The sequence below is a fragment of the Mercurialis annua genome, linkage group LG2, assembly GCF_937616625.2.
Source record: "Mercurialis annua linkage group LG2, ddMerAnnu1.2, whole genome shotgun sequence".
NCBI classification, from domain to species: domain Eukaryota; kingdom Viridiplantae; phylum Streptophyta; class Magnoliopsida; order Malpighiales; family Euphorbiaceae; genus Mercurialis; species Mercurialis annua.
In genome coordinates, this window is record NC_065571.1 from 46,869,158 (window position 1) to 46,891,308 (window position 22,151).

The 22,151-nt window shown below is 37.8% G+C and overlaps 3 protein-coding genes across 4 annotated transcripts; 2 read left to right on the forward strand and 1 right to left on the reverse strand.

Annotated features, from left to right (window-relative positions):
- Positions 1–6,313: 6,313 nt before the first annotated feature.
- Positions 6,314–10,169, reverse strand: LOC126668628 (uncharacterized). Its single transcript, XM_056104685.1, has 6 exons — positions 10,111–10,169; positions 9,948–10,029; positions 9,716–9,787; positions 8,442–8,481; positions 6,885–7,222; positions 6,314–6,805 (listed from the first exon to the last, which is right to left on the reverse strand). The coding sequence occupies exons 1-6, from the start codon at positions 10,167–10,169 to the stop codon at positions 6,329–6,331; spliced, it is 1,068 nt and encodes a 355-aa protein (XP_055960660.1). The 3' UTR covers positions 6,314–6,328.
- Positions 10,033–14,668, forward strand: LOC126667754 (uncharacterized). Of its 2 annotated transcripts, none has more exons than XM_050360816.2 (2): positions 10,033–11,272; positions 14,301–14,668. In XM_050360816.2, the coding sequence occupies exons 1-2, from the start codon at positions 10,352–10,354 to the stop codon at positions 14,421–14,423; spliced, it is 1,044 nt and encodes a 347-aa protein (XP_050216773.1). In that variant the 5' UTR covers positions 10,033–10,351; the 3' UTR covers positions 14,424–14,668. The 2 variants fall into 2 exon arrangements, with proteins under 2 accessions (XP_050216773.1, XP_050216772.1); XM_050360815.2 differs by having other exon boundaries at positions 10,109–11,272; positions 14,289–14,668.
- Positions 14,669–19,371: 4,703 nt separating this feature from the next.
- Positions 19,372–21,890, forward strand: LOC126668629 (uncharacterized). The gene is made up of 4 exons (XM_056104686.1): positions 19,372–19,754; positions 19,842–21,096; positions 21,279–21,296; positions 21,423–21,890. The coding sequence occupies exons 1-4, from the start codon at positions 19,372–19,374 to the stop codon at positions 21,888–21,890; spliced, it is 2,124 nt and encodes a 707-aa protein (XP_055960661.1).
- Positions 21,891–22,151: the final 261 nt, after the last annotated feature.

Here is a 22,151-nt window from a genome sequence, read left to right on the forward strand (position 1 = left end):
AGTAGTGGCATGTATTCATGCAATGTTCTGCGCGGTCCAATTAGAAATTAACAAAAATTAAAATGTACTTTTGCTGATATGATTAAGAACATGTGCAATATAATCCCAATCAAGTTTTTTTTTTTTTAATGAAGGAATAAATAATAATGTTATATAAATTTATATGAAGGAATGGAAAATAACTCTTTCACGAAGCTGAAAGAAATAAACATTCGAGGCTTTTAAAGAACGCTTTTTATTTTGTCATCTTAGTTCTTAATATTTTTAAAATATGATGGTATGACATCTTAATATATGTTCTATCTCTCGCCCTACACTTTGAAAATATAAACAGTGCCGCTTGAGGTGATTTTGGCTAAGATATGGCCAGAATCACCTCCTATCCCTTATAGCTTCTTATCTTCTCACAATAAATAGATGAGTCTATTATCAATTTTGTACTATTTTTCTTTTCTTTTTTCTATCCTTGTGGTCTTTTTTATCTAAGTACGAAATTTTCTTCGGAAATCATCAAGGAATCGTTCCCGCTGTTGGATATACAAATATGTGATGAGATGTCTTGTTTGTTGTTTGAAAGATCAATTTATGGGTTTAAAATTTCTACAACTTAATTTATGCTCTTAATATTGTGATAGATCTAGGATTATTTTGTTAGTATTTTTTTTAAATCTGTAAATCACTATATCCATTTGTCTAGATCTATATATAGATTTAGTTTGTTTGGGTTTATAATAGATCGTTTTGCATGACATCGTGGGTAACAAAAATGTCCTTTTTCGTTATACTCCTTCTGTCCCAAATTGATAGGCACTATTCCAAGTTTCTTTGTCCCAAATTATAGGCAATTATTTATTGCTAAAATGATAAAATGGCATGAATCCCCTCATTAACTATATTATATTACATTAAAAAGAAAGCAAACACCACTAAAAGACAAAGTCAACACTGCATAAAATAAGGGTAAGTGTGATATGTTTTATGAAATTACCCATTTTACATAGATTTGCTAAATTCCTTAATACTTGTATTTGTCCTAAAATGCCTATTAATTTTGGGCGGAGGGAGTATTTATCTAGCCCGATATCGTGGCTAGATTTACGACTCTTTGAAGTCAATTTGAGACCCGTGTAGTCAACTTTATTAATATTTATAATTTATCTTTGAAAAAAAAAATTACCATCTCTCTTCTTCATTAAACAAGCCATTTATTTAAGGGTTAATTTCATAAAAAGTCACGACCTTTACACGAATTCTCATTTTAATTACGACTTTTGGAAATTGTCATATAAAACCATGACCTTTCATTTTTTTTAAATCTATCACCGACTATTTTTCCGGTGAATTTTACCATTCATTTTTTTTTTCAAATCTGTCGGATTATGGTGGCCACGTCATCAGAAAAACACCAAAAATTGATTTGGTGATAGATTTGAAAAAAAATGAAAGCTCGTGCTTTTATATGGCAACTTTTAAAAGTCGTGATTAAAATGAAAATTCATGTAAAGGTCGTGACTTTTTATAGAATTAATCCTTTATTTAAAATGAAACACAATTATTATAATTACGAAGGTTTGATATATAAAATTAAGACTAATTGGCTGAAAAAACTCTGATCTTTGTATTAGTTTTCAATTCCATCGCTACGTAGAAATATTTTCAATTATACCCTATTTTGGATTTTTGGTTTTCAATTGCACTTTGAATTAAAAAAATTAAATGATTTTATTATTATAAGGATTAAAATATATATAAAAAATATATTTAAGAATCATTTTATACATTTTTTCATTTGGACAATTTTAAACAAGTTCTTAAACTTAATTTTTTTTAAATAAATCCTAAATAAAACATTAATTGTAATTAATCATTGTATTTTAATATATCCCACTCCGCTTTTATCGGACCCGCTATCGCCAGACCCATCGACTAAACTTCGCTCGTCACCCACCATCGTTAGAACTATCCATCGCCACATTCCACCAGAAATCCCCAAACATTTTTTTTTTATTTTTTCAAATTTCGACAGGGATCCTCCTCTACCGAGGAGTTGTTGCTCCTCGGTAGAGGAGGAGCAGATTTGCTCCACACCTGAGGAGAGCTGGCGGAGGAGGACCTCCTCTGGAAATTAATTTTTTTTATTAATTAATTTAATTTTTTTAATAAAAAAATAGTTGTTTGGTATAATTTATAACATTAAAGAATTTTTAAATTTTTTAATAAATATAAAAGATCTATTTTGAATATTATCCAGATAAAAAGAGTTTAATTTGATGCATCAGGGTGCAATTGAAAATCAAAAATCCAAATTAGGGTATAATTGAAAAAATTGTTACGTAAACAAAGGTCAGAATTTTTTCAGCCTATTAGCCTAAAATTAAAATGCCACACATTTATAATAGTGGTTACACGACATGACATTTATTAAATGTGTTAATGTGTCAACATGCTTAAAGCGACACATTTAAATTTATTTAATTACATGAACATATAAATGTATTCAATATAATACAAAAACAATTATTACTACCTGATGGATACCGAATCCTACTGAAAGTATAATGGAGCCGAGTTGCAGGAGATCCACTCTCAGGCGACACCGGACTCCCCCTGAAGACCGAAAGATATGAAGGAGATGCCGAATCTCTAAGATTCGGTAACACACTAATAAAGACCGAATCCCACATGATCCGCCGAGAGCGCGTCAGGTCCGGGATTCGGGTAAACGACTAAGTATGGAAATATTGTCCTATTAGGACACAAACACTACATATGGAAGGATAAGCTCTACTTTAGGAAGATAAGACTATTTAGGAAGACGTTCCTAAATAGGATTCTTATCAGATTAAGGTAGATCCCGACAAATCAGGAGAATCTCTACGATACGGCCGAATCCCTACAAAGTAGGATTCACCTGCCTAATACAACTCCACTAGGTATATTCGACTACTATAAAAGGAGCACGAGGTATGCCTAGAATCACAATTACATTCATATACTCAAAACGCTGCTCAAAGCTCTAAACTGACTTTAGCATCGGAGAGTTAATCGGACAACCACCGTCCGGTTAGCTTCTACCCTGTTTTGCAGGTTCACTCACCGGTTCAGAAGGCAGACTCCATCAATTGGCGCCGTCTGTGGGAAAAGCTTAACTAAACTTCAAAAGAAGGAGCTTTTCTGAACTCAAATACAAATCTCATTGAAGAAGATGACTTCTGAAAGAGTAAACCTGAAAGACAAACAACCAATGGACCCAAAAAGCACTCCGGAGATAATCAACGTGACGGAAGACGGGCTTCACAACTCCGGGGAAAAAAGCAACACCGGAGGGCCCTCTTTCTCAACACCCCAGTACCAAACTAATCCGATAAGAGGAAGCATCCCAATTGCTTTCAATCTAGGCACTGAAGAACGAGCACCAAATGCAGCAGCACAAGATTCACACAACGAAATGCTGAAGAAGATACTGGAATCTGTACAGGCAAATCTTGACAGATTGGCTAGCGAAGCCAAAAAAACAAACGACAGGCACGAAGAAACTATGAAAATCCTAAGGGAAAACTTCAGCCCTACAGCTCCCAGAAGAAGAGAAAGAACAGAAAATGCAAACCCAAGCCGACGAGAGGCAAGGGCAGAAAACAATAAAAGCAAGGAACCCCGAACCAGAGGGAACGGAGAAAGAAACGAAGCAAGAAACCAGCGAGAAAATAGAACCAGCAACGAGGAAAGTCCGAACGGAGACAAATCTAACGAGGAATCACCGGAGACACCCAGAAATGAGCACAACCAGGAGGACGCCCGGAGCGGTCTGAATTCAAAGAGAGACGAACGAAGGGAGAAGGAAAAAGAAGACGCCCCGCCAAGGAGTAAGCGACAGGAAAGAGATGCAGGGAAAGAGCAAACTAAGAAAAAACACCAAGAAGGAGAGGGCGAATCGTCAGAGACACCCCAAAAAAGCAAAGCCACATATGTGGTGGAAGAAGATTTAGAAGAGAAGATCGCCAAAACGCTCAAAAAACTAAAATCTGAAGAATTGGATATAGACGACCTCAGGTTGAAAGGATCACCCCTCTCGCCCGAGATCATGGAGGAAACTATCCCGCACAGCATGAAGTTGCCGATCCTGCCAATTTTCAATGGGGAAGGAGACCCCCGAGACCATACCTCTAGGTTCACAGCGACCATGGGGCTACTCAGCGTATCGGACGCCATCCTCTGCAGGGTTTTCCCTACCACACTCACGGGCACAGCCCAGAGATGGTATAACAAATTAAAACCGGGCTCGATCAAAAGCTTCGCTTCGCTTTCAACAGAGTTCCTTAACAGATATCTCACAAACATCCCAGCTAAAACCACTACCAGTATCCTGAGAGCCTGCATCCAAGAAGAAGGAGAAACCCTGCGGAGCTACATCGAACGATTCAACAAGCAAGCTATGAAGATAGACAACCTGAACGTCGACATGGCGACAGAAGCATTGCGAGAAGGGACGCGATTCGGAAAGCTGGTGGACAAGTTGCTAGTCAATAAACCCACAACTTTCTCAAACCTAATGGGCATAGCCCAGAAATACTTCGAGTTAGACGAAGGGCGAAGGGCGATTCGCGGAAAGGAAGCAAAAGGAAAAGAATCGAAAGAGAGATCCAGAGAAAAAACCAAGTCCAAACCTGATGACAGGAGAGGAAGACCCGAAGAAAGCAGACGATTCGCCCCCCAGACAAGATATGAATCGAGATACGATCCCAGAGATGACGAGAATAACTTCACTCCGCTAAACATCAGCCGAACCAATGTCCTCATGTGGATCAAAGAAAACGTCAAAAACGTGGTATGGCCACCAAAGATGAAAGCAGAGATAAGAGACACTAGAAAGTACTGCAAATTTCACGACGATTACGGACATGAAACGGATACCTGCAGGGACTTGAAGGTCGAGATCGAAAGAATGATCGACACAGGCGAGCTGAGGAAATTTGTGGCCCGAAAAGAGAAGAGCAATGACAAGGGAGAAAAAAGAAATAGAGAAGACAAGCCGAAAGAAAAGGAAGACGAGCGCCCATCCAAAATTCTGGGAACCATACACATGATTAACGGTGGAGGGCATAGCAGCTCCACGATCAGGAGGAAGCAAAGGAAGGAAGTAATGAACATACGAGAAACTCACATGCCGCCAGTGATCTTCGATGTAGAAGATTATGAACACGTCAAAGCACCCCACAACGATGCTTTGGTAGTGACTACCATCATTGAAAATTGGAACATGGAGTAGATCCTAATCGACGAAGGAAGCGCGGTAAACCTGATGACAAACGCAGCATACAAAATGCTGGGAGGAACAGCGTCAAGGCTACGCCGAGTCCCAATTCCGCTATCAGGACTCGGCGGCCCCTCCATCACTCCACTGGGAGCAGTCACCTTGGAAGTAATAATCGGCCCAGAAAGAGGAATAAATAAGAAAATCATGTCACTATTCAACATAGTGGACATGGAACTGACATACAATGCCATCCTAGGAAGGCCTTTCCTCCATGATTCGGCAGCAGTAACCAGCATAAGAGCGTTGGCAATGAAAGTACCAACCGAAAAGGGAGTAGTGACGCTGAGAGGAGACCAAGGAATAGCCAAGAAGTGCTATGACGAGTCAGTGGTGGATCTCCAAGAAAACAAGACCGAAAAGAAGGAAGAATAGGAATGAAAAACGACCCATCATCGGTAACGACTTTCCGTCTTACCAGATGGCGTCAAATCTATCTTTAATGTTTTGTATGCCATCTTTTTATCAATAAAAATTCAATTTCGCTACCATCTGATTAGCCAGACGAACCAATAAAGAAATAAAAATCAAGAACAGCCACGAATGATTAAATCAAAGACGAAAGAAGAAAAAATAAATTAAAGATCAAATTCAAGAAAAGCTAAAAGCCAAGAAAATGAGTTTAAATTAACTCAAGGCAAAATCGCCGAACTAGGCAAATCGCCACGAAAGGCTAAGAGCCAAGAAAATGAGTTTAAATTAACTCAAAGCAAAATCGCCGAACCAGGCAAATCGCCATAAAAGGCTAAAAATGAGTTTAGATTAACTCAGAAAAGGCAAATCGCCAAAAAAGAGTTTAGATTAACTCGAAACAAAAACAAAAATAAAAAGAGTTTAGATTAACTCTACAAAAAGCAACGCCAAGAACAGGGTTTAGAATAACCCTCGAGGCAAGACAAGTACATAAAAATAAGGCGAAAGCACATTTCGAAGAAACACGAAGAAAATATATTCATAAATTGCGAATTACAAAAAGCAAAATTAGTACATCAACAAATACAATCAAAAGATAAACTACTAGACACGGTCTTTAGACATCTTGACAAGAAGATCACGAGCGATGGCTTGGGGATCCAACCCGTTAACCCCAGAAAGATCAATATCAGGATTTTGCTCTAGAAGCTTCCTCCCAATCGCAAGACGATACTCGCTTATCAAAGCAGAGTAAAAAGCTTTCGTATCTAGCAGACGGATATGAAGACTCTCAACCTCCGATCTTAGACTGTCCCTCTCCCCACCAACGAGGGAATTGATTCGAATGAGCTCCTCAATCTCTTGAGTCAAGTCATCAGTTTTCTTCTCGATCACTTTAACTTGGCGATCATTAATCGCATCCTGCGCCTTAAGCTGCGCCATAAGGGAATCATGCTCTTCCAAAGAAGCCTTCAATTTGGCCCTTTCAGACTCGGAAGTCGCCAAAAGAGAGGACAGACGCTCAACCTCCTCCTCGGCACACTGTCGGCGGTCGTTCAATACCAGAACAGATTGAAGAGCCTACAGGCACCAAAAATAAACAAATAAGGAAACAATTGAATACAAAAAACATATAATATTCAAGAAAGAAAGCACTTACAGAGAAACCATGAAAACAAGCCAGATCGGAAAGCTCCTGACCCGGCCTACCACAAAACCACGTAACATCATCAGGAATCGCCAAAGTCCGGATATATTCCGCTAGCACTCTAGGATTCAGCAAACTGGCAGGATCCTGACCTTCGACCCACTGCACCAAATCTGGAGCAGAAGAAGAGTCTCCAGGAAAATTCTCCCTCGATGGAGAACCATCGCCAACTCGACGCCTCTTCCTAGACGGAGAATCCGGGTCTCGACCCTGAGGAATCTCTCCCGAATCAGCAACAACCAACCCCTCTGAAGTCACACCCCCAACTCCCCCAGAAACGGCAAATGATGCTAGAGGGGGAAGTGGCGACGGAACCGCCTCGTCACCTACTGGATCATCATCATCATCATCATCATCATTTACAACAATAACCTCAGGCAACGCTATCTCGGCGGGAGCTAGGGGGATATCAACAGGAGCCCCATCCACGACAATGTCGCCAGGAACAATGTTGGCGATAGGAACGTCAGGACCACCCATCGGAACGTCCAAATCTACTTGAAATCCGGAAAGGAAATCGTCAGAAGAAGAAGACATCCTACAAAAGAAACATTAAAAAGAACTTAAGCAAATTAATATACCTTGAACAAAAGAGTAGCAAAGATCCGCCAAGCCTCGAGGAGGATCCTCCAAAGGAAACCATCGACTCCGAAGATGACTATTGACCAAGACATCTAGAATGGGACGCGATACAATACTACAGGAAGATATGTCAAAAGCAAGTTTTGACTCGGATAAACTTAAAGGAGACGGACAGCTCCGAACTTGATGAGAAGAAAAACCATCCGAAAAATGAAGAAAAGCAAATTTATGATAAACAATAAAGAAACGCCTTCGCCAGCGACTGGTTAGGCAAGGAAGATAAATACGAGATCGCCCTTCCCTGCCAAGGGCGAAAACGAAGCAACCATCACACTTCCTAAAGTCTACAAAATGATATAACACTTTGAGAGAAGGGGCACAGCCCCGGAGCCTACATGCCTCCGAAAAGGCGAGCACTACTTTAATCGTACCAGGGTAAAGTTGCCCCAGAGCAACCTTTAAATCCCTACACACTTCTACTAAAAATGAATCTAAAGGAAACCTAAGACCAGCAGAAAATTGCTCTTCGAAGAGAACCGCCCTACAAGAAGATCCTGGAGAATCGGACGCAGCCATATCGGCACCGGGTAATATTACCCTATAATCAAAAGGAAAGCTATACTTAAAATAGATATCTAAGACTTCATCCCTACGAAGCTTTGATCGGGTAAAAGCCATAGCAGCGCATGCATCTTCCACTCGACTGAGAGGCATCCTAGAACAGGAAATCACAAACATAAACACAGAATAAGGATCAAACAAAAAATATATTGAAGAACACGTTGAAGAACACATCGAAGAACACCAAGTACAGAAAAGGAATTTCCAGAATATAAATCATGGAGAATACATACAAAGAAGAAAGCCATATTAACATCCAAACGACGAAAGAAAACATACCTGAAAAATCTGGAGGAAACAAGTCACGAAGAATCAAATAATCAAACAAAGAGCGAAAAGGAAATAGCTGCAAGAAATAAGAGTAAATTCGAAAAGTAAGTAAGAGGGAAGAGAAGAAATGCAAAGAGATTAAATACAAAAGGTTTTTGAATCATTAACCGTTGAATCATCAAATGCCGACACGTGGCAACACAGAATCTTACTGAAGAAGAAACGTCACCCACAAACATATGAAACGACTCGCCCGTATAAAAGAACTCAGCTCCAAAAGAGCTAAAATCCACTAAGGCATAAATGCCAAACTACTTCAGCTCACTTGTGGGGGGGCTAATGATGGATACCGAATCCTACTGAAAGTATAATGGAGCCGAGTTGCAGGAGATCCACTCTCAGGCGACACCGGACTCCCCCTGAAGACCGAAAGATATGAAGGAGATGCCGAATCTCTAAGATTCGGTAACACACTAATAAAGACCGAATCCCACATGATCCGCCGAGAGCGCGTCAGGTCCGGGATTCGGGTAAACGACTAAGTATGGAAATATTGTCCTATTAGGACACAAACACTACATATGGAAGGATAAGCTCTACTTTAGGAAGATAAGACTATTTAGGAAGACGTTCCTAAATAGGATTCTTATCAGATTAAGGTAGATCCCGACAAATCAGGAGAATCTCTACGATACGGCCGAATCCTTACAAAGTAGGATTCACCTGCCTAATACAACTCCACTAGGTATATTCGACTACTATAAAAGGAGCACGAGGTATGCCTAGAATCACAATTACATTCATATACTCAAAACGCTGCTCAAAGCTCTAAACTGACTTTAGCATCGGAGAGTTAATCGGACAACCACCGTCCGGTTAGCTTCTACCCTGTTTTGCAGGTTCACTCACCGGTTCAGAAGGCAGACTCCATCACTACCTATTAGAATAAATAATATCATAATTATATATAATATTAGAAAGATAGGTATAATTAAGAATTTAATAATATTAAAATAAATAATATTTAATTAAAAATAATTAATAATGTATAAACAGGTTAAATTTATATAATCCATTAAGACATAAAATTAAGCTTATCAAAAACATATTAATATGTTTATAATAAAAATTTATGCATATTAAATCTAATTTCGTTTAATTTTAGGCAAAACTCATCTTATAATTTTTTAAATCTATATATATATATATATATATATATATATATATATATATATATATATATATATATATATATATATATATATATAAAAGTTATAATTTTTTTAGATGGAAGAGAGTAATTTTACTACATTTTGTGGAAAGAAGAGTGCACATTTGGAGGGTGTAGCATTAGAATTAGAATGTTGAGCTTGAAAGTTCACCTAATAAACACAATTAAGACAATTCCATTAACTATCTCTTTTTTTTTTTTTGAAATCATTAGCTATCTCTTCTTTATTGACAAAATATGTCTACCTAAAAACCCTATTACTATAAAAACAAAATCCATTTATTTCCCTTTCCTTTTTTTCTTTTCCCAACCCCAACTTGTCTCACTACTTGTCCTCTTTTGCACTCTTGGATTTCCTCTCCCTCTTCAAAAGAACATATCCTTCCCTTCCAACTTCACCCAACCAAAAAGACCCAACTCAACTGTATCCGCCACGTGTCAAACACCCATTACTCCCATGCACTTTAAATTAACCAATACACCTCAGTTCCACTTAAGTTTGAATGAACCTTGATGTCCCTAATTGTAGCCATTGACATGAAAATTGAATAAATGGTTAGGGATAGGGGACCAACTAACTGTTTCAAATGGTTACCTTTTAAAACTGCCAATTCCTCTCGGCCTCACTTTTCTCTTTACTTTTAGGGTTAAACAGTAAACAGTTTCTTTTAATTCTGATCATCTCAATTCCCAAAACAAACCCTAGTTCATCGCCATGGAAGGAGGTGAGTTGCAAGACTGGGAGCTTCTAGTCAACTCTGACACAGAAGCAGTTAATTCACCTAATTCTCTCAACAGTAATTCAAGGAATTTTGAGGAAATTGAGGCTGATTCTGATGGTGTTCTCAGGTTAGATTACTTCTCTCTAGAAAATGATAATAAATATGCTAAAACTGTTGCTGCTGTTGTTGATGCTAGCGATGAGGGTTCTGTGGACTCTGATAATCCAAGCTGGATTGATCCTGGTCCTGAAACTAGGTTTAATCAGATCAATAATTCTGGGGGATTTTGGTCTGATTCGGGTAGTGATCGATCCGATGAGAGGAAAATTGGAGACTTTGATGTGAAAAATGAATTGGGGCTTGTTGATAATGCGAAAATAGAAAGTGGGTTTGGAATTGGCGAAATTGATTGTAAGGATGGCAAAGATGGGGGATTTGAGTGTTGTGAAGGTAGCTTTAGTTATTTGGAAGGTAAAAACGATTTGGGTATTGTTGATAATGTGAAAAATGATGCGGGTTTTGGAGATTTCGGAGAAAAACATGGCATGGATAAGGATTTGGGAAATTTCTGGTCTGATTCTAGTGGCGAGAGTCTTGTTTTTGATGATGCTGGGAAAATGAATGAGGGTTCTGAGATTTCGGGTGAATCCAGTGCCCGAGATCAGGCGAAGGAAGAGAATTTGAGTGTTGTTGCAGTTGAAGAGAAGAAAGGAGAAGCCGATGAGGGGAGGAGGAAGATGGTGTGGTGGAAGGTTCCTTTTGAGTTGTTGAGATACTGTGTTTTCAGGATGAGTCCTGTATGGACTTTCTCTATGGCTGCAGCTGTGATGGGATTTGTCATCTTAGGACGGAGATTGTACAAGATGAAGCGCAAGGCAAGGAGCTTGCCGCTTAAGATCACTGTGGATGATAAGGTCAGTCATTATTTTTATTTACTTTGGCCAGTTCAATTGGTGTTTGAAACTAGATTTAAGATTAAGATTTTTTATAGCCAGTGTGTTGCATTAAGTTTAGGGCGCAGTTTTTATATGGTTTCCTTATGACATGATTTTTTTAAAGTGTGATTCATATTGCAAAGGACATGGGGGCTAACATGGCTTTGGCAAGCCTACAGCTTCTTTAACTATATTGTTGACCTAAAATGGTGTTTGAGCATTATGCTCCTCGGCATTTTTTCTTTCCTTTGATTGGCCCCTTTGTTGATGAAATAGACCACTACTAAAACTTGTTCTTGTACAAGTTATGTGGCATTATGCAGTCATGATTGTCAAAGAAAAGGAATTAATTAAGAAAATTTGCGGTAACATTGTATCATTTTAAGGAAGGAATATGGCTTCCGTATGATAAAGAGGTAGTCAGAGAAAGGAATCTCCAAAAGCGTTGTTGCTGAAATAAAGGTAGGAATAGAATATGAGATCATCAAAATTGAGGGTAGTAGTGCACACAAAGCATTTTAATCTTTTGGCAGGGCAAATGATGCCTGAATGAAAATGTCTTAATTTAAATTCTAGGGAGGGAGTAATACAGGATTGTATTGTTTCTCATAGCAATCAATCTTAACTCATTCTGTTTATGGTGCCAAATCTGCACGGATGAAATTCCTGGTTCAGGCTTAGTGTTCTAATTTCTAGATTAAGGTACTATCAGCCTTTGTGGCATTTGAACCCAAAATGTTGGATGGGATGGTTACTTTATATGTGAATGGAGCAAACCTTTTTGCCATTACAAAAATCAGCATTCTCATTATCTCCCACTACACCTGATGCTTTGCTTCAATTAATCATATGGTCAATATACACAAAAAAACATAGATTGAACCATTATTAATAGTAAGGGAATCTCCATAACTTGCCATTGGCACAAGTTCCTTATCTGTTATGAAGCATGATTTACAAGGAAAGTTACACTAAACAATTGGTAATCACACACATCCAGTCCTACATGTAGGTTCAGCTTAAACAGATAAGTTTTTTCTTTTTGGTTAATTCTCTTACTGGCTCTGTCAAGACCTTGATATTATGAATTTGATCTTACATCTTTTCTGCAAGCGCTTTGATTGGAGGCATAAAAGGTGGAGATCATAAAATTAAGAAGTTTTCTATTATGTAATCTCCTGGAATCCATCTGATACGTTGCTTCAATTCATCCTATGGGAACATACACTAAGCTGTACATTGCCTAGATTGACCAACATTAACAGTGAGGGATTCTCAATAACTTGCCATTTTCTCTCCAATGGTCAAAGACACAGGTCTTTAACCTTTCACTAAGCTTGATTTGCAAGGAGAGCCACACTATCCATTGGAAATTACTAACATCCAGTCATCCATTTACTTTGGATGCACATGTAGGTCCAACTTAAACAAATATTATTTTCCTTTTTGGTTCATTATCTAACTGGCTCCATCAAAACGTCAATCTGCTACAAACATTTGAGGCAGAAAAAAATGGAGATCATGAAAAGCTAGGAATTTATGGGCCTACAGATATAATAAGCCTCTTTTGAAGCTCTCTACTATTTCTGATTTTACTGTGGAAGTTTCTCACTTACCTTTCTTACTGAAATGGAAATGTTATTTTCTGCTCTCTTAATGACATTAAGGAAATCAAAGTATTTTTTATTCTTTTCAATCTTCCCAGCACCTAAGCTGCTAGTAATTTCTTTGCCTTCTTAATGGATTGCTAGGAAAGTATGCTACCATAGTTAGTCCGAGTTAATCTTTTGGAAGGTGCTATTAATATAGTCCGAGTTAAATTTTTGATGAGGTGCTTGCTCATATATATTGTTTAATCTCTTTAATCTGGAGCAGTTTTTAGGGACCCTTTGGTGACTACAGTAGTCTCATTAGTTAGTAGCAAGAGCGATACTAATGATGCTCTTTGCACATTTGTGACCTACTGTGATTGCCGCCTTTGCTAGCTTCGACTGAGATCTGCAAACCCTTTATATATATTATGAGATAAGTGTCAGCCTGTCCTTTTCGTGACTGGCTGCTGAACTTACTCCAATAATCTCAATATTATGCATGGAAGAGGACTCGAACCTTTATGCTCTTTAACATGAGAGTTTGAGACTCGCATGTCTACCCTTTCACCACCAAGGAATCAGATATGAATCGTATTCCAATAATATGATACCTATCTAGTGTGATGTACGGGATATATGACAAAGGTTTAAGAGCATTTTCTATTAATTGGATATTTATATAGACCCGATCCAATTGTTTTTGATGCTCTTTTTGGGACGATGATGACCAACTGGAGAGCTAGTAGTTTTGGAGAAGAATCAGCTATGAGTGAGTTGCACTCTCCATGTTAGATAAGCCTTAGACTTGTCTAGTTTAAACCCTTGAATTATATTAATTGAAGCTTCTCTTAAACATTAGACATTCTAGCTCGCTCTCCCTTCAATTGCAACAAATGCAATGCCAGAGATTCTTATATTAAGTTGCCCTCATACCAGAATAAAGAGGGAATTTTCCTTAAGACTATTAGACTCATTGCGTTTAAATGCATGCATCACTTGAACAGTTTTTTTGAATAATTATTTCCGGTCCTTTGCACCATAAAACCAAAGAAATGACGGTGCTCAAACTTCATAGTTGTCCGAGGCATTGTATCACCAAATCAATATAGTAGGTTCAAACCTTTCTTTTTGGAATGACTAATTTTTCAAAATTATCTAACTTATGTTCCCATAGCAACTAGAATCAGAATGGCAGTGTACCATACTACCATTGTTACTTACGTAAAATGCATTTTGTTGACTTGTTTCTACTCAGACTAATTGCTCATGAACTTTAGTTCTTTCTCAATTGCTAAGTACATATGTTTAGCTATATTTTTGTTAATTTAAAGAACATTTCTCCTCTGCTGGTTGCACTTATTATTTGTAAATATCTGCCAAGTTTGAATCTGACCTGTCTGCAGAAGGTGTCGCAGTTTATGAGTCGTGCTGCACTTCTTAACGAAGCATTTTCAGTGGTGAAACGAGTCCCTATTGTGAGGCCATTGTTGCCAGCCGCTGGGGTGAACTCATCATGGCCTGTGATGACTCTCAGATAAAATTATGGCTGTATTTTTATAAGCATTACAGGAAAACGAACATATTTAAGATTTTATGTCACCGTGCTTGCCTTGCTGTGTAAATCTTAGATTTCGATTTGTGCTTGAACTATATGTATAAATTCCAGACAGCTTTTGATGGATGAAAATCTTTGGTTTAGTAAGGCCAATGATTCTTTTCCAGTGAGGTTTAATATGTATACAATATTTGTGCAATGTAATATTAGATCCATATGTTAGCTTAATATGATTTATCTTTCATTAAATCCACAAGTATGGTTTATAATTTGAGTCAGATTAAAGTCAGAATTTCACATCTCACAGTAATTTTAAAATAATTTAAATCTAAAATATAATGGCATAGGTGATAAATCCATATTGAGACCCTGAATTTTGCCCTTTTCCCCTTTTAGGTCCCTAGAGTTGATTTTTGTTTATAGAGCTTCTTTATAAATGGAATTTAGGTTAACTAAATCATGTTTAAAAAGTTGCTAAAGCACATAACTTATTACGGGGTGCTAACGCGCAATCCACTACTCCTTTAATTAAAATGAAAAACCTATGCGGATAGAAAGCCTTATCTTAATAATTTAAAATGATAATTAAGGGTATTTAAGTAATTTTCTGTAATAACAAAAATAGTATGACTTTAATAACCTTAAATAAAAAGTGAAAATTTAAACTAAATCAAATTAGATAATTATAATATTTATTTCAGAAAACAGACAATTATAATTATTTAAATAATAGTGTAATTATTATTTATTAAAAGTCAAACATATATATTTTCACACAAATCAGATAAATATCATGAAAATAGTAAACAATCAAAATAAACAAACTGAAGTAGTTAAAACCGGAGAATTTGCATACAGAGCTAGAGTTGGCCATGGGCCGGGACAGGCCGTGAATCGGTCAAATCCGTAACTAGACCGAAATCGTAGGAAAACCGGTTTCGGGCCGGTTTCAATTTTTTTAAAGCGGTTCCGGGTCGGAATCGGCAGTGCAAGGGTCAAACACGTCGATTAAAGTTATTTAATTTTAATATATATATATATATCTATATATATATATATATAATATAGTATGTATTTATTATGCATAAAATATTGTGATGTGACCAAATTAAATTATTCCATTTTTCCATGAACCGCAACCTGTTGTCGAATCCAAACTGGAACCGCCGGTTCATCAACTTAGCCAGTAGCCACCTCTATACAGAGCCGACCTAATGACCAATCCTTATTTTTCTAAAGCTTAATAGTCCATTCTTATTGTATGAGCCCCATATAAAGCTGGAGAATTTGTATACAGAGCTGACCCAAAGACCAATCCTTATTTTTCTAAACCGACCATTAACTTGGCTCAAACAATTGGCTCCTCTGTATTTGACGAAATAAATAATTTGTTTTTTGATGAACTGAAATAAATTATTTGTTTAATTAAATTAACATAGTTACTAATAAACAAAATTATAAGGATAAACTTCTCTTTCGGCGGTGATTATGAAATAAATAAAATACTTAGTATAATAAATACGATAATATAATAATAATAATTATTATTATTATTATTCTCTAGCCTTAAATACAAATTCTCCCGCAATATTCAAGTTTTTTTTAATAAAACTAAACTCGAACATACAATCAATGGTTTTAATGGCTAAACCAACAACTTATTAACATGAAATTAATGACCTAAACAACACAAGAATAAATACAAATTGATAATTAAAGAATTCATATCTATTTAGAGAGAGTAATAGATTTGCTTGTAATTGTTAAAACCTAACTCAAGGTGTTAGAATTCATATTTATTGAGCCCCAAGTGATTTAACATTTCTCATTGGTTCAATTTAGAAATAATCACATTTGACTTGTTTTCTTTCTTCATTAAATGCTTCTCAAAACGCACTCGACGACAGTTGACTTCCAATGGTCAAGAAAGAAATCCATTTGAAAAGAAGCCAATTGACGGCTATCGCTTCTTATTTTTACGATTGTCTAGTATATCATGGTTTCGTTCGTTTATGGTTATGTTCATTTGAGGCTTGAATGCTGATGATAGTTGGAACATGACCGACGATCATTAATAACAAACGATCGTCTATAAAATAGTTATAAGATGCTATCTTTGAAGTTCTTTGACTTAGCTTTATCGAATATGTAAGAATGCAGCTCACTCTCCCGTGGCAGTAACACCGAAATCATGAGCGATTTTCAGTTAGAATTCAAGATTCCTCCTGGAGGAGTTTTTGTTAGAAAGACGTCATAAGATTTTGTAAGGCTCTTGCTGGAAGAGGGACATTTATGTCAGGAAGACTTCAGATTTTAGAAAAAAGAGTAATTTATATCGGTCAGAATTCAAGACTATTACCATAAGAGGAATTAATATTAGTATGACTTCATACTAGTAGCTAGCATCATCAACTTGATCCTCACATCACTCCGACTAGAGATAACAATATGTTCCTCATAGTACTTCGATCAAAAGACAACTGTATGATCCTCATATTACTCTGACCAGAATTCAACGACGTGATCCTCTCATTACTCTTATAAGAGGATAATAGTGTTCTCACATTGTCCAAAGACATGTAATCAAACAATTTGGGATGACATAATAATATTCAGAACAGCTGAAAAATAAAACTTGAAGACGTAAAAAGGGGATCTCCGTATGGAATCGTCCAAATTAAATTCAACATGAACATAAACATGCAATATATACATTTAGGCGAAATGCTTTTTATAGGCCTAATTATTTAAAAACACCCCACGTTGAACTTCTTTTTTGTTTATACCCTGACCTATGAATGTTTTTGTCAGTGATCACTACTAGAAAACACGTAAATTGCGACGGATATTGGCGACGGACCAAGTATCCGTCGCTAATTTATCTCTTTTGCGACGGAATTTGAAACGGAAACACAATCCGTCGCTGAAACTACTTAGCGACGGACTGTATGTCGCTATTGCGTCACAAATTTGGCGGGAGCTTGGCGGGAGGGCTTGGCGCTGATTTTTGGTGCCAAATATAGCGACGGATTCTGTGATCCGTCGCTAAATGGTTGGCGGGAAGACTTGGCGGTCCTTTTTTCTGTCAAATTTAGCGACGGATACACAATTCCGTCGCCAAATAAAGACCTGATCGAAACGCAGAGTTTCACTTTATCCATTAGCGACGGAATTTTGCATTCCGTCGCTAAGTTAGTTAATGAAACTCTGCGTTTCATTTAGGTTAGAAATTAGCGACGGATTGGAACATCCGTCGCTAATTTCTAACCTAAATAATACGCAGCTTTCTCCTTCCTGAGGAGCAGCAGTTAAAAAAAAAACTCAGCCCGGCGATTCTCTTCCCCTTCTCTCCGGCGATTCTCTTCCCCGGCGCTTCTCTTCCCCTTCTCTCCGGCGATTCTCTTCCCCTTCGCTCAGCCCTTTTTTCCGGCGATTCTCTTCCCCTTCTCTCCGGCGATTCTCTCCCCTCCGGTCAGTCCCCACTGCCACCGCCTGCCGCTGCTTCCGCCTCCGTCTGCTGTGGTCTCTGTCGCCGTTCCGTCATCAGTGAGGTATGATTCATTTAGTTAATTTATTTTTTAATTAATCAATTTAAATTAAGGTTAATCAATATTGTTAGATTAAGGTTAATTATTTTGTTAGATTAAGGTTAATCAATATTGTTAGATTAAGGTTTATTATTAAATTAAGTTAATTAAATTTAGTTAGGTTAATTTGTTAATTGTTTAGTTAGGTTAATTTATTAATTTGTTAATTGCTATTTTGTTAGTTTAGATTAATTTGTTAATAAATTGAAATAATTAGTTTTTAGGTTAGTATTGCTAATTATTTGATTAGGTTAATTATTTAATTTTTTAAATTTAGGTTTATTTTTAGTTTAATTGTTATTTTAGGTTAAATGTTACTTTAATATATACTTTTTTTATTATTAGGTTAAATATTTAAATTTAGGTTAATTGTTAGTTTATTTGTTAAAAATTCATTAAATGAATTTTTAATTTAATTGTTATTATAATTTTAGGTTAATTTTTTGTTTAAATTTGTAGATCTTTATTTATTAGGAAAATTAGTAAGTTAATTATTTGTTTAAATTATAAATTGAATTGTTATATTGATAATTAGGTTATTCGTTTAACTTAAAATATGTTGGATTGTGTATTGTTGTATTGTTGTAATTTACTTGCAGGACTTCCCAGAAAAATGGGCGATAATCATTTTTTAGGGGAAGTGCTGCCCAATTTTTCCGCAACAGAAAATTATTTTATTTATTAATTATATGATAACAAATTAAAATTCTAAAACTAATTGTGTCATAGGTTTGATACCGTCAGTTGGTTACAGCGGTCCCACATTTCATCGATCTTTTTTATCTGTTGCGGTTCTGCTCTGCAACAAGTAAATACCGTTATTATTTTAATTTGAATTTTAATTTATATAATTATTTAATTTTATTATAAGCTGTTTCACCCTAAAATGACCTTGATTGTATTCCCACCGAATAAAATTGAAACCCAGCCGTAGAGTTCCCGTCCCGTGTGTTCAAGCGATTGAACGACACGGGATTGTACAGTTCGCAAAACTGGTCCTCCCGTAACTCGACCGCAAAAATTATATATGTCTAGTAGCGGTAGAAAAATATTCGGTTGTTTTCCAGCGTTTGTTCTCCGGGTGGATGTATAGTATATGTTCTGTAACGCTTATTCTTCGCGAAATATATAATTAGCGTTACACCACATATACTAAATATCGCACTGAAGGAGAACGACGCCGGAAGGCTGCCGAATATTTTCTTCGTTGCTAGGCATATATCGTGGCCGAGTTAAGGGGCGCCAGTTTTGCGAATGGGATAGGTCCATACCTTTAAAGCAGTCAATTACATTGACTTTGCTATTTCCGAGCGAAAACCCCTCCTAATTATCTGTGATACAGAAATGGATACAGACCGAAGTTGGATGTATAGACGGCTCCAGGGCGGGTTGCTATACCCAGGCTTTACAGAGCGCGTGCAGGAGTTTGTTAATTTTGCTTTACGCCATCCCACGTGCATGAGTGGGCCCGAGATTAAATGCCCTTGTCCTAGGACAAGATGTAAAAATACGAGTTATCGAGACGTCGAAACGGTGAAACTACACATTCTGCAGAAAGGGTTTGTGGCAGATTATCAAGTGTGGGTTTTTCATGGGGAGGGAAATGTTTTAAATCCCCGTCCCGTTGCACAGCTACCGGAGTATGACGTTGACATGGAAAATGAGGGGGGAGACGACTTCAGCTCTGTTCAGAGAATGGTTATCGATGCTGCCGGGCCAGAAGTAGTGTTCACGGAGGAGGAACCGAATAACGAAGCTAAACATTTTTATGATATGATTCGTGCGGCCGAAGAACCTGTATGCCCCGGTAATAGCAAACACTCTCCGTTGTCTGCGGCTGTTAAAATGTTGGACATCAAATGTCGTCATAGTGTGTCAGTAGCTTTAGTAGATGATGTGACCGAATTTATACAAGAGCTGCTCCCAGATGAGAACAAGATGCCAAAGAACTTTGCCGAAATAAAGAAGATGGTTAGAGGTCTTGGGTTGCCGGTCGAAGTTATCGATTGTTGTTTGCGCAACTGCATGATTTATTGGGGGTCAGACGCGGATTTAACGCGATGCAAAATATGCGATCACGAAAGGTGGAAACCGCCCCCTAAAGGAAATTCTGTAAAAAGACGAGTTAACGTCCCTTATAGGAAAATGTTTTATTTTCCTATAACTCCGAGACTGCAGAGATTGTACGCTTCTACAGCTACCGCCAAGCATATGACGTGGCACGCAGAACACGAAATGGTTGATGGAAAGATGTGTCACCCGTCAGACTCCCCGGCATGGAAACATTTTAGCGAATTGCATACAGAGTTTGCGGAAGAAGTTCGAAATATCAGACTAGGCCTGTGTACTGATGGGTTTCAACCATTCGGGGCCTTCGGGCATAATTATTCATCATGGCCAGTAATTTTGACACCCTATAATCTCCCCCCAGGGATGTGTATGAAAGATGAGTTCATGTTTTTAACTGTTATTGTCCCTGGGCCTCGAAATCCTAAACACCAAATGGATATTTTCCTGCAGCCGTTGATAGCTGAGCTGAACCAACTGTGGGAATTTGGAGTGCAGACATTCGACGTTCACAGGCGACAAAATTTCCAAATGAAAGCGGCACTTCTGTGGACGATTAATGATTTCCCCGCTTATTCTATGTTATCTGGCTGGAGCACATCTGGAAGACTGGCTTGCCCACACTGCATGGAAAATACGGAAGCTTTCACGCTTAAGGGGAGTAGAAAACAGTCGTGGTTTGATTGCCACAGAAAGTTCTTGCCTCGTGGTCACATGTACCGTCGTAATACTACTGATTTCCGAAAAGGAAAAAGCGTAAATAAAGAATTCGGACAACCAAAAACCGGAGAAGAATTGTTGGCAGAGGTGGACCGTTTGGGGTTTATGAAGGCATATGAAATTGGGGCTGAGACAAATAATGCGGCGAAATCGACAGATTATGGTTGGAATAAAAAAAGCATCTTCTGGGATTTGCCGTATTGGAAAACGGAGCTGTACAGTCGCCTTCACTCAACGAAGGCTGACAAGAGGCCGGTCGACAAGCGGGCCCAAGACATGACTGTAAGTCTTTATCACATTTGAAAGTTTATAAGTTGTGTAAATGTTTAAGTGTTGAAAATATTATATACTTGTTAAATATATTAGGTTTAAATGTGAAATTATATAGGTTGTATGGACTTAACGTTTTTGTAATTAGATTGAAAGTATTTGGTGGTTGTGTTATATATTGTATTTACTTGCAGCACTTCCCTGAAAAATGGGTGATGCTGATATTATAGCGGAAATGCTGCTGAAATTTTGTTAGAAATTAGGATTATCTAATTTTATATACTTTTTTATTTGTTATAAAACTAAATTGATATGTTTGATTTGTAACTGTTTTGTAGGATGCCATCGCTCAGAGGCTCGCTGCCGCGACACAGTCGCAGACCGGAGAGGGTAGCTCTGCGAGTCCAGGGGAGGTGAACGAGACCCAGCTGTTTCTAGACATTGAGGGCGTCAACAAGAAGCACCGGGTGTACGGCCTAGGTTCGGCGAGCAGCAGATATGCAGGCCCGAGCAGTAGGACGCAGCGAGGCAGCTCTTCCAGGACGTCGCAGCAGACAGAAGAGGACATCGATCTCCGTGTTCAGGCCGGCATTCAAGAGGGTCTGCGTGAGGTTGAGCAGAGGCTAGCAGAGAAGCAGAGACAGGAGCTGGCGGAGCAGCTGGCGGCTGCGCGGCGTGAGCAGCAGGAGAGCATGGCCCAGCTTATCCGTGAGGAGATCGCGAGGTTGATGCCTACTCTCCCTTCAGAGCATCGACCACAGTTCCCCCCTCCCCCGCCAGACGGCGGCGACACTACAGATTTGTAGTCTTATTTTCCGAACAAATTGCGGGTTTTAACTTTCGGATGTTATATATATGTATACTTTAATATTACTTATATATATATTCAGTATTTATTTCAATTTATTGTGATTTATAAACGCATTAACGTTACTGTATTTAATAGATGTAAAACAACAGGAATAAACCGAAAAATCGGCTGCAAAATGAAAAATTCTGCCAAAATCAGTGAAATTGGCGACGGAGGCATATCAATTAGCGACCGATTATCCGTCCCTAATTTGTGC

What these genes read in the sequence shown, in the direction of transcription:
- LOC126668628 (XM_056104685.1), bottom strand. Translation starts at nt 10,169, where the DNA reads ATGGCTACAATTAGGGACATCAAGGTTCATTCAAACTTAAGTGGAACT. An exon ending in AAGTAGTGAGACAAGTTGGG is followed by an intron (nt 9,788 to 9,947) that starts GTTGGGAAAAGA and finishes TGTGTTTATTAG; the next exon opens with GTGAACTTTCAAGCTCAACA. An exon ending in CTTGTTTTCATGGTTTCTCT is followed by an intron (nt 6,806 to 6,884) that starts GTAAGTGCTTTC and finishes TGGTGCCTGTAG; the next exon opens with GCTCTTCAATCTGTTCTGGT.
- LOC126667754 (XM_050360815.2), top strand. Translation starts at nt 10,352, where the DNA reads ATGGAAGGAGGTGAGTTGCAAGACTGGGAGCTTCTAGTCAACTCTGAC. An exon ending in AGATCACTGTGGATGATAAG is followed by an intron (nt 11,273 to 14,288) that starts GTCAGTCATTAT and finishes ACCTGTCTGCAG; the next exon opens with AAGGTGTCGCAGTTTATGAG.
- LOC126668629 (XM_056104686.1), top strand. Translation starts at nt 19,372, where the DNA reads ATGGATACAGACCGAAGTTGGATGTATAGACGGCTCCAGGGCGGGTTG. An exon ending in GCTGCCGGGCCAGAAGTAGT is followed by an intron (nt 19,755 to 19,841) that starts GTTCACGGAGGA and finishes CCCCGGTAATAG; the next exon opens with CAAACACTCTCCGTTGTCTG.